At 39.1% G+C, this 11,809-nt stretch overlaps 1 protein-coding gene across 6 annotated transcripts in view; it reads right to left on the bottom strand.

The window, feature by feature from the left end:
* The window catches only part of LOC113644405 (uncharacterized protein C18orf63), a 21,868-nt gene extending 10,074 nt beyond the window's left edge, over positions 1 to 11,794 (bottom strand). Inside the window, exons 1-9 of one of the 6 annotated variants that reach the window (XM_047811649.1) lie at positions 11,750 to 11,794; positions 9,834 to 9,977; positions 8,477 to 8,555; positions 7,665 to 7,721; positions 5,422 to 5,533; positions 3,810 to 3,851; positions 2,124 to 2,200; positions 346 to 452; positions 1 to 95 (exon numbers count right to left, since the gene is read on the bottom strand). The exon at positions 1 to 95 is cut by the window's left edge and continues 2 nt beyond it. In XM_047811649.1, coding sequence (XP_047667605.1) covers positions 1 to 95; positions 346 to 452; positions 2,124 to 2,200; positions 3,810 to 3,851; positions 5,422 to 5,533; positions 7,665 to 7,721; positions 8,477 to 8,555; positions 9,834 to 9,976 — 712 coding nt within the window. In that variant the 5' untranslated portion in view covers position 9,977; positions 11,750 to 11,794. Of the gene's footprint in view, positions 96 to 345; positions 453 to 2,123; positions 2,201 to 3,809; positions 3,852 to 5,421; positions 5,534 to 7,664; positions 7,722 to 8,476; positions 8,556 to 9,833; positions 9,978 to 11,332 lie in introns of all 6 variants that reach the window. The other 5 variants (XM_047811651.1, XM_047811648.1, XM_047811653.1 and 2 more) reach the window with 5 other exon arrangements.
* Positions 11,795 to 11,809: the final 15 nt, after the last annotated feature.

Raw genomic sequence — 11,809 nt, 5'->3', positions numbered from 1 at the left:
TGCTGTTCCAGTGATTCTCGAGCTCAGCGTAAGACTGGAAAGGACACTCTGGTGGCAGTGTGCGACTGATCCTGATGACCTGGCCTTTCTTCATGCTAGTTACATACACACAAACACAAAGTCCAAACTCTGTACCTTCAGATGAGAGCATATTTTTGTTTTGTTATATTGCAGGGTGAAAGTAATTTATAAAATTAAAGCCTTGGTGAAATTCTATAGCTGACTGTCTGATAATGTAGCTGGTCTATGAGTTACATCACCCTGTTAGCAACCTCCTATTTGCCCTTATTTATACAGACTGAATCCAGCTTAACATGATTTAACGCATTAAAGTAACCTCTTTACCTTGGGAGAATGTAGCACCAGTTATTTGGTGTTTTGGTGTGGAGAACTGTATCTCTGTTGCTCAGAAATCTTTCAATCACAAGAGCTGGAAAATCGAAGTCTTTCAGCTGCAGACAGATTTGTGATAAACAACTAATCACAGACACAAGAAAAAACAGATTACTGTACATCGAAGATATATGCTTGAAAGTGCACATCAAATCCTGGCACTAGTAAGCTAAAATATGAGTGGGGGATGGAGACGTAAGCGCGGCGTGTACGAGTCTAACACTGGAGGGAGCCTGATACTCAGCTGATATACACAATGTGGGGGAAATATTTTCATATAGATGTAATGTGTGACCGAGGTGTACGTGTGATGCGTGTGGTTTGCTTAGAGCTGTAATGACGTAGCTAGGATTAAAGGTCATGTCCTCGATCGTGTCAAAAGCGTTAAGGGAATTAATGGTGAACTCCTTTCTCCTACTCTATGTGTCATTGATATGGGGAAATTTAATGCTATGGGCTTTGCTTTGTGTTAAATAGGCTGTGAAGTGATCTGAATTTAGACCACATTTTGGTTTCGGAGCATTTATTAGGACATAGTGGTAGAGAATCATTAGTTCATCCATTTAATCTCAGAGTATAAGGTCATAGATAATACCACAACATACACACAATACTCTCCCTATGAGATAGTTTGTGTGGTTAAATGGGCACTCACTGTCCGTTTTAATAGGAACGCCTTAATACTTGCTCATTCATGAAGTTATCTCATCACTGAATCATGTAGCAGCATCACAATGCATAGAAACATCAGAACTGGGAAAAATGCGATCTTCGTGGCTTTAACCGTGGCATGGATGTTGGTTCCAGACAGGCTGGATGTCCTGGTATTTTCACGTGAAACAGTCTCTAGGGTTTTCATAGAATTGAATGGAAATAAAAAACGCTGAGTGACAGCTCTGTTAGTGGAAACGCCTTGCTGATAAGAGAGGTCAGAAGAAAATGGCCAGATTGTTTTTTTTTTGAGCTGCCAGGAAGGATATAGTAATTCAAATAATCACTCAGCCATGGTGAGCAGAACAGCACAATCTTGCACCAACACACATGTCATGGTTAAAACCACAGAATACAAAGGTTTTTCCCATTCTGATGCAGATTGGTGGTCCTGGGATTCAAACTCACAACCTTCCAATCAGTAGGCCAACACATTAACCACTGAGCTACAACTTCTCCTTTTTAAATAACTGCACGAATAAACAAATGTTCTGGTGTTCCTCTTAAAATCAATGATGAGTGTATATTCGAGTCTCTTTTATTTTCTGTGCTCTGTAGCATTTATTATGTATATGATATAATTTCATAGTTTGGGTATACATTAGTTTGTTTGTTTGTGTGTGTGTGTGTGTGTGTGTGTGTGTGTGTGTGTGTGTGTGTGTGTGTGTGTGTGTGTGTGTGTGTGTGCATGTGTGTGTGTGTGTGTGTGTGTGTGTGTGTGTGTGTGTGTGTGTGTGTGTGTGTGTGTGTGTGTGTGTGTGTGTGTGTGTGTGTGTGTGTGTGTGTGTGTGTGTGTGTGCATAGAAACATAACCCTTAGTTCCAGTGTATTACAATACCAGTGTTGTGGGAGTTAATATGGTGAAAGCTGCACAACAAGAAAATCTGGCATGCTGAAAAATACTTAATAATATTAACATGTCCAGATCTTTTGTACCTACCCAATATGAAATACACACTACTCAACAGATTTATAATGCCACACTGATTCAGTATATGAACTTCAGAGCTGATTCTTACTGTTACAGGAGGAAGTCTTACAGTGCTGGCCTCCACGCTGACACACAGTTCGGTCTCATTCACGCTCAGCTCTAAGACTGCCAACAAAACCATCCAGCATCAAAATAAGCACTGTTGTTAAAGACATCACATAACTACTTTTTAAATGGAGATGTTCAATATTGAACATTTGAAGATAAAACATTTTCTTTATATTGTTATGAATTATGGTCTTCTGGTTCAATATGCACTTCAATTGAACCTCACTTGCCTGCAATCACTGCTTTCAAATAAGTTTTCTGGGATTTGTCTCTAAAAGCTCCCAGGAGGATAGTGATATTTTTGCCAATCCTTCTTGAGAAAATTGCTTATGCGCTATCAGACTGAATAGAGAATTGTAGTAAACAACAATTTTCAAATCTTGCTACAGATTCTCAATAGGATTGAGGTCTGGGCTTTGACTGAACCAATATCACACATTCAGGTTTTTTGGATTTGAATCATTAGGACGTAGCACTTAGAGTCACGGTCTTGCTGGAAGGTAAACCTCAAACCCTGTCTCAAGTCTCATACAATCTGGAACTGTTTTTCCTTTAGGAATTCCCAGAATATGGCTCTGTCCATCCTGACCAAATTCTGCATTCCATACTGATGAAAAGCAGCTCCACAAAAAAATGCTACCACCACCGTGCTTTACAGTGTGATGGGTGATGTGCGTCGTTGGGTTTCGGCCAACACAGAGCTTTGTGTCTCAGCCAAAAAGACCTTCCTATCATCACACCAGCAAAGTGTTTTCCCTCAACTTGTCTCCAAGGTGCATTTTGCCAAAAAGCCAAACATTGATGATTTTCAAAAATGCCTTCTTTTTAATGCCTTCTTTTGCGAAGCGTCCCGTGTCCTGTTGTCCCATCTGAGCTTTGAAGATTTCCTTACTCTTGCACTCTTGGCTGCTACTCCCAATAATTTTCTCCTTACTTAGTCATTATGTGTTGTATCTGATTGCATTTTACTAAAACAAAATGAAGGGTTTTACAGCAATATGGGTAAATACTTGTAATCATTCATTCATTCATTCATTCATTCAATCATTCATTCATTCATTCATTTTCTACCGCTTTATCCGAACTACCTCGGGTCACGGGGAGCCTGTGCCTATCTCAGGCGTCATCGGGCTTCGAGGCAGGATACACCCTGGACGGAGTGCCAACCCATCGCAGGGCACACACACTCTCATTCACTCACGCAATCACACACTACGGACAATTTTTCCAGAGATGCCAATCAACCTACCATGCATGTCTTTGGACCGGGGGAGGAAACCCCCGAGGCACGGGGAGAACATGCAAACTCCGAAACACACAAGGCGAAGGCGGGAATCGAACCCCGACCCTGGAGGTGTGAGGCGAACGTGCTACCCACTAAGCCACCGTGCCCCCCTACTTGTAATCAGTGATCACAAAAAAAATATATAAATAGTATTGGATACTACATAATTTCCCCTCACTTCAATATTCCAGCCTATTTTATGTAGATTTAAGTCTTTACAATTGCCTTAGATAATGGCATAAATGCACAGATGCACTGGTTCTTGATAAAGCGCACAGTGAATGTGTATACTTACTAACTTAATGCAGTGAAATTGAAACAGCAGATACAAATCAGAGACTTTTTTTTTTTGGATTTGAAAGCTATGAGAGGGACACCTACCGACAGCAATGCGTTTGCTGGCATCAGACAGGAAGTCCTTTCCTGCAGAACACAGACTTTTACAAAGATTGCAAAAACAACTTCAAAAAATATATAATTTATTAGAATTTTTATGAATCAGTTAGGAAACTGACTCAAACACTGATAGAAACCCTGAACATTAAGGATACCTCTAAAGATATTACAGTCATGGGCAAAAGTTAAAATTTCAACACCAAGGACACCAACATGCAGTTTCAACATGGACTGACCTCCAGTACAAGGACACAAGAAAACGAGCCACATTTCATCAACAAACACAACTCTGTCCGTGAGCCAAAATTCATAACGACCGCTTGTTCTGTCTATATCGAACAAGCCGTATAGCAACATAAACAACTAAGCGACTTTACTGTGTAAGCACATTATTGTTATGAATACTAGAGGTTGCACAAAAAATGAAAATGACACTCAATATTAATTTATTTACACTGTGTGTGTCTTTATAATCGGTTTCACCGTCTATGACTGTGTTTGTATAGACGGATATTTGGCAAAAATACGATTTTGTATACAACACTCATTCATTCATTCATTTTCTACCGCTTATCCGAACTTCTTGGGTCACGGGGAGCCTGTGCCTATCTCAGGCGGCATTGGGCATCAAGGCAGGATACACCCTGGACGGAGTGCCAACTCATCGCAGGGCACATACACACTATCATTCACTCACGCACTCAAACACTATGGACAATTTTCGAGAGATGCCAATTAACCTACCATGCATGTCTTTGTACCGGAGTACCCGGAGGAAACCCCCGAGGCACGGGGAGAACATGCAAACTCCACACACACAAGGCGGAGGCGGGAATCGAACCCCCAACCCTGGAGGTGTGAGGCAAACGTGCTAACCACTAAGCCCCCCCCCCCCGGCATACAATATTGCAAGTAATAAATATAGAGAACAGATTAAATAAAACAATTCAGCATATATTGAATGAAAAGTAACATTTAACTTTTAATAACTTGTTATTAAAGGTCAAGAAATGTGTGTGCCATAACCTCACCCTCTGAAGGATTATACTTTTTTCTAATATCAGTGTTGAAATGCCTGGCTTTCGAAAACTGCTAATACCTGTAGCAAGGGTCGGGGTTTTGTTGGGACCAATCCGTTAATGACAGCATTCGTCAGATAGGAAGGTCCAAGTTCAATCTGAAGTTAGGGCGGATAAAACGTTAGCAGTTTAAATACAGAACAGCGCACCAGCAGTGACCTTTAATCTCTAGCGGTACCATCCTATGAGACAGCGTACTGTAGTATGATGTGTGTAGAATTGTGCTTTAGTGCAAAGGTAACTCCAGTGCATTTTAGCTCTGACTATTATGTACTGTACTGCACATTAATCCTCTGTATTCCCAGATATCACAGACTCTCATGAAGATAGACAGTGTATTGCTGTTATATAAACAGTGATGTTTGGAAGGTTGCCCATTCAGAACAAAGTCAAGGAAAAGGCTGAAGTCAAACAAAAAGTGCTAGTCTTATCTCAAAAGAGAAGTCGGAAGATTTAAAAGACATTAGCTGCGTTTTTTCACCTCATCCCTCTTTTCTACAAATTTTCCAGTGTTGTACCTGCGATTAAATGCTGTCCTGCTCTGTTCCAGTTCGGGGCCAGTCGAGCAGTGAGGGAGTAAGACAGACACAGCTGCAGGATGTTAGGCGAAACTCTCTCAGGAGAATGTATCTGATTGTATTAAAATGAGAACAAAATATAAGAAGAGGAAAACTGTGAAAGGTGTGACTTGAGATTAGAGGTATAAATGACAACTGAACAATTAAAACCTATGCATCATTTTAAAAGATAAACGTTTAAATGATCCTGGACAATAATCACAATTATAAATGATTATACTGTACATCGATTATAATTGTATTAGGACTGACATTTGGTCCGTAACAAACAATTAAAAGTTTTAATACAGGCTAGTCGAGTGATCTGATAAGTTTGTACTTAACATACTCTATACTACCGACTATTAAACCGATCATCCATAACATTAAAACCAAGGGTAGTTGAAGTGAAAAACACTAGTTATCTTAATCAAGGAGTGGGTTATACAGTATTAGACAGCAAGTGAACAGCTAGTTCTTAAAGTCGATGTGTCGAAAGCAGAAAAAATGGGTGAGTAGGTCTTGTGTGTTTTCCTGGTATGCAGTGGTAAGGCTTTATTAAAAGTGGTCCAATGAAAGAACCAGTAACAGGGTCATGGACACTTAAGCATCACTGATGTGTGTAGGGATTGAGTTAAGTTATGAAGTCAAGAAACTTTTATTGTCATTTTACCTACACTGCATATAAATTGCTCAAAATTATTCATACTCTTAGTGTGTTTATAGTGTTATGAGTTTTAAATACGTTCATATATTTAACATGTGACGAAGAACTTAGAGAATAAGGTGATATTTCAGGAATTATTACGTTTCATGATTTTTTTATCGACAAATATTCAAAAATCGCCATGTTCAGAATTGTTCACACCCTGTTGACATCATGGTTCAATCATCAATAGAAAAGCCTTTGTTCCTAATGATGGCCTGCAAATGCTTCTCGTAGGTCACCACAGGATTTCTGCAGATCATCTGTGGAATGTTTCCCCACTCTTCCCAGTTGTTGGAGATTGGAAGGCTTCCTAGCCCTGACCCAGATCTTCAACTCTTCTCCACAAAAGCTCTGACTTGGTCACTCCAGAACATTTATGACGTTGTCCCTGAACCATTGCTTCACCGCTAGCGCCTTATGCTTCGAGTCATTATCCGGCTGGTATGTGTGTTACGCAATTGTGTAAATGTGCCAAGACAGCATGTGGAAAATATATAAATAGTTTAATATGGGTGGTGCTGTAGACATGGATGCATATTGAATGAGGTGTGTTGTTGTCTGTGTGTGTGTGTGTTCAGTACACATTAGTACTTCTGGTCTGATCCCACAGAGGGGTTATTCTAACTGTAGAGGTAGATCTAATGTATTGTAGGTGATGTGGTAGCTCAGTGGTTAAGATGTTGAGCTGACACTGTTGGGCTCATGAGCAAGGCCCTTAATTGCTCAGTTGTATAAATGTGATATATGTAAGTTGCTCTGGATAAGTACATCTAACAAACGTAACACAAAGTGCTGATCATGCAGGATATGGGAAAAAAGGTGTCAGATGGCTTTTGCATATTGGGCCAGAGAAGATGGCTTGTGTCCCTTACGTGAGAAAGAGATAGCGCCGGGATGCATTATGTGAAGAAGGCAAGCCAGCATATACACTGTGATGCTCTAGGCAATGTTCTGCTGGGAAACCTTTGGTCCTGGGAAACCATGGTTCTACGTGGATGTTACAGTCAGATCAAATACACCCCTTGATGGCAACGGTATTCCCTAATGGCTGTAACTATTTCATGCACTCCGCCACACTGAAAAAATACTTCAGGAACGATTTGTGGAAGATAACCAAGAGTTTAAGATGTTGACTTGGCCTCCAGATTTCAATTAACTGTGGGTTGTTCTAGACAAACAAGTGATATCTTACAAGACTCAAAGGATCTGCTGCTAACGTGCCAGAGACCACAGCACACCTTCAGAGGTATTATGTAGTCCATGCCTTGACAAGTCAAAGCTATTTTTGGCAGCACAGTGAGGGACCTGCACAATATCAGGCAAATGGTTTTAATGCTATGACTGATCAGTGTAAATAATCAAATGTAATCTTACATGTGACGCGATTTATTTTAAGCAAATGCCATTAACATGCAAACTAAAACAGTTATCATGACCCATAAAATTTACTAATGACACAAACAAAATGTGCAGGTTGACATGAACACTGACTGACCTGTAAACCGTGACTCTGTGCATAAGCCTGGATGACGCCTTTCTTGAAATACTTTATCTATTCAAAAGTTCACAGTGACAAACTGAGTGAAAGGTTACTGTGGAGGATCGGTTTCAAATGTTCTGAAAATGTGCACAATTTCTATTAAATGCCGAATCAAAACAATGAATATTCTTTTAACTAACATTCTTTAAGTTCGTGTAATCTTTCAGTTAGATCTGTGTGTGGTTTAAATCACCACTGGCTTCACACTTGCAAAACATAATTGCACCAATGCAGGATAGTCAATTATTTACTAGCACTGCAGGCACAGTCTACGTTTTAATAACTCATACACAGCATGAAAAAGCTGCTCCTGTCACGCTCTCCTGATTTAAATGAGCGGGGTTATTAGTTGGGCACCTCGTTAGCAGTGCTTGTCACTTCCGTTCTGTGTTGTTGTTTTACACTGGCCCAAATCCAACAGAGGAAGAGAGTTGACAGAATGTCTGGAATGTGCACCAGTTATTTGGCTTCTCACGGAGCGTGCCTGAGCACGGACAGTAAGGCACGCACACTCTCACACGCACATGATCACTTACACGCGCTCTCACGCACAGGTGTATCAACAGGTTCTTGTTCAAATGAGCAGGCTTCCCTGATACAAATGAGCATGTACATGAATACAACGACAATAAAAATCATTATCATCACGACACTAAATTCGTGAAGTGGAACTGAACAGAACAGCTGTAAAGTACAGATATTGTCTGTTAGGCTTAACATAATATTGCTGGAGGTTGGTGTAGTCACAAAACGTGTGCTATACTTACAGACATTATAACTCTGATCCCGCCATAAGGGCCCAACACAGGGGATGCAATAACATCTGAATGCAAACGTAAAACCTCTCTGAAAAATAAAGACACTGCAGCAGGGTTTCCATAAAGCAAGCAAGCAAGCAAAACAAAACAAAACAAAACAAAACAAAAAAAAACATTGTTCACAACTAACAGTCAGTAGATCTGTGTAAAATAATAAAGGCCTAAAATTAAATGGGAAAAATTTAATTAAACCCATTTCTAAAATAAACCTTTTTTTTATACTACAGTGAGCCACAGTGTTCAATACCTTGTTTGGGTTGAAATAAGTTAGAATTATATTAAAGTTACAGTATATTATCCCTTATATTTACTAAACATGGGCTTTTTTATGTAGCCTTAATCTTAATCATAGTAATCAGATGAATAACACACAGGTATTAATAAAAATATCATGTATTAAGCAGACAGAGACATACATAAAACTATGACCTAAACCTGTTTAAGGCAAGCTAGTGAAAAATAATTTGTTATAAAATCTTGTATAATTTCTTTATAAATATGATCAATAAACAAAACTGTATTTAATCCCTCCCACCTACATTTACTGCATTTGGCAGTTGTCCGTATCCAGAGTGACGTGCAAAAGTGCTTTGAATTTTCTATCAATGGATACCAGAGATGGAGGACTCGAGTCATATGACTTGACTCGAGTCAGACTTAAGTCGCAAATTTGAGACATTAGACTTGCTTGACAAATATTACAAAAGGCTCGACTTGACTTTGTCTTGACATTCATGACTTGAGGCTTACTTGTGACTTGCACATGTGTGACTTACTCCCACCTCTGATGAATACATCAATACCAATTGCTTTACCTTTTGTCTAAATTGCTAAATTACCCCTAGTTGTGAAAGAGAGAGAGAGAGAGAGAGAGAGAGAGAGAGAGAGAGAGAGAGTGTGTGTGTATATGTGTGTGTGTGTGTGTGTGTGTGTGTGTGTGTGTGTGTGTGTGTGTGTGTGTGTGTGTGCAGGATGCCCTATCCTGTGATAGACTGTTGTATTATCAACTCACACCTACTTTTCCAAGATAAAGTGCCCACTAAAGTTGAATGAATGTCGGCTGGTGACAAGTTATTAAGTTTTATTATTAGTATTATTTCTTCATAGTATTGTCTTGCTATCAAGCCCTGTGATACTTGATATCAATATCAAAGTTAGTTACGACAACTTTACACTGTCGTACATTGCAAAGTGAAGCCCTGAGGCTGTGTAAATAAGAACATATGTCGGGCCTTTATAATTACTGATTAATGAGTGTCTGGAGTGGAACTGTGTTTGTTGTTAAATTATTAATAACATGTCTCACCTGCAGGTCTTCACCTGTCTGTTTCGCAGCTCTCCTTCGTCTGCGTGAGATGAAAAATTGTAAAATGACAGAAAAACACTGTAAAGCTTCTTCAGGTCCGGTACAGGGATAAAGAACAGACACTTTTCGCTATATCCTGTCATTCTGCAAAATAAAAAAGATTTAATGACATAACTTATTTTCTTTCACAGCCAAAAAAAATAATAATCAAACAATAGAGCTGGGTACAAAAAACAAAAACAAATGGGGAGTGAATTACACTGCAGAGGTTAAGTATTCATCATTACACCAACTACACTTTTAAATTTTCAAATATCTTTGGTCAGAAAGCACAAATTAATATTTCATAAGAAGGGTAAGGACAGAACTTTCAGCTGCATGGTTTAATGCGTTTGTTCTAATATTATTTCCACAGTAACAACTTATTCCCAATGAACAGGTAACATGGAGACGAGTGACGTCTGCTCTATACAGTACAGACTCTCCGCTGATGTCCCACAGGGCTCAGTATATGGTCCTCTCCTTTTCTTCCTGTATACTCACTCTCTTGGTGAAGTTATTGCCTCATACAAGTTCTCTTACCACTGCTATGCTCCTTCCCACCCACAGGTACCTGTATCTGTGTACGTTTTGCTGTGAGAAGTAATTATTATGATTATTACCCATCCAGCCATTCCATACAGAGGGTAAAGGGAATCCTAGCTCGAGGTACATCAAGTCAAAAAGCCTTTTTTTATTGAACATGGGGCACAAGATAGGAGACAGAGACAAGGTTCCAACACATTGAATGGCACAATCTCTCTCTCTCTCTCTCTCTCTCTCTCTCTCTCTCTCTCTCTCACACACACACACACACACACACACACACACACACACACACACACACACACACACACACAATTGGGACAATTTATAGATGCCAATCAGTTTGCAATTCATGTCTCCGGACTTGGGGAAGAAACCAGAGAACCCAGAGGGAAACCCCTAAGGCACACAGAGCAGAGAGGCAAACATGCTAACCACTAAGCCACACTTTTATTAGTATTATTACTACTATTACTACTACTACTACTACTAATAGTAATAATAAATCCTAACATCCCATCTCACCCTCCCTGATTGATGAATTTGCTTTGTTTAAAAACATTTTACCTCAGAATCGTCATCGTTTACACAATAGCTAACTGTAGTCCACTTTTTTATTATCTCGAATCAGAGCTTTGTTTTGTAACAGAATTTTAACATTTCTTAACTACTACTTTATAAGCACAACTAGTGATAAAGTGTTTATAAAGTAGTAGTTAAGAAATGTTCAAATTACGTTACAAAACAAAGCTCTGATACGAGACGTTAAAAAAAAGTCAGTGTCTGTTTTTGACGGTCTAAAATGTATTAATCGAATATTTAATCTAAATGACTGATATGTTAGAAACGTGTTATTTTACCAGACAACATTTACAAGTCAAAACATTTACATTACTTTTTATTCCATAACTCACCTTCACACTATTATTATTAATAATATTATTATTATTAAAACTATTAATTCTATTTTAGCCGAAATTAGAGAAGTAATATTGTTGTTTTAAACTCTAAAAGTAGACAAGGCAAACCAGTAGCCAAAGTTAGCTAGCTTATGTACCTGGTTAGCCAACTAGCTAGCAACAGGGTCAGTAAATTAGCCGCTGTTGCTAGCTACGTCAACACGTCCGCCATATTGGAAAGGGCACCAATTTTCTGTCAGCCGCATTAAGTCGATGGACGTTGTTACTCGTTTCTTACTGTCCTTAGTTTAAACAACACTATTTAGAATGCATGCGTTATTGCTAAACTTTTGGTTCAGTCGTGTTTGTGGTGTTCATCAACGTTAGGTTTGGGTTTTGCGTGACAGCGAAGGCTTTCACTAGATTGTTTACCTTAAGTGAACTTTTCGCCCAGTCTCATTTTTTAACCTTGATTGATTGATATGGGTTTTA

The sequence above is a fragment of the Tachysurus fulvidraco genome, chromosome 3, assembly GCF_022655615.1.
Source record: "Tachysurus fulvidraco isolate hzauxx_2018 chromosome 3, HZAU_PFXX_2.0, whole genome shotgun sequence".
Taxonomy (NCBI): Eukaryota; Metazoa; Chordata; class Actinopteri; order Siluriformes; family Bagridae; genus Tachysurus; species Tachysurus fulvidraco.
The sequence above is the reverse complement of the archived record's forward strand: the minus strand, read 5'-3'. Positions and strand labels throughout refer to the sequence as shown.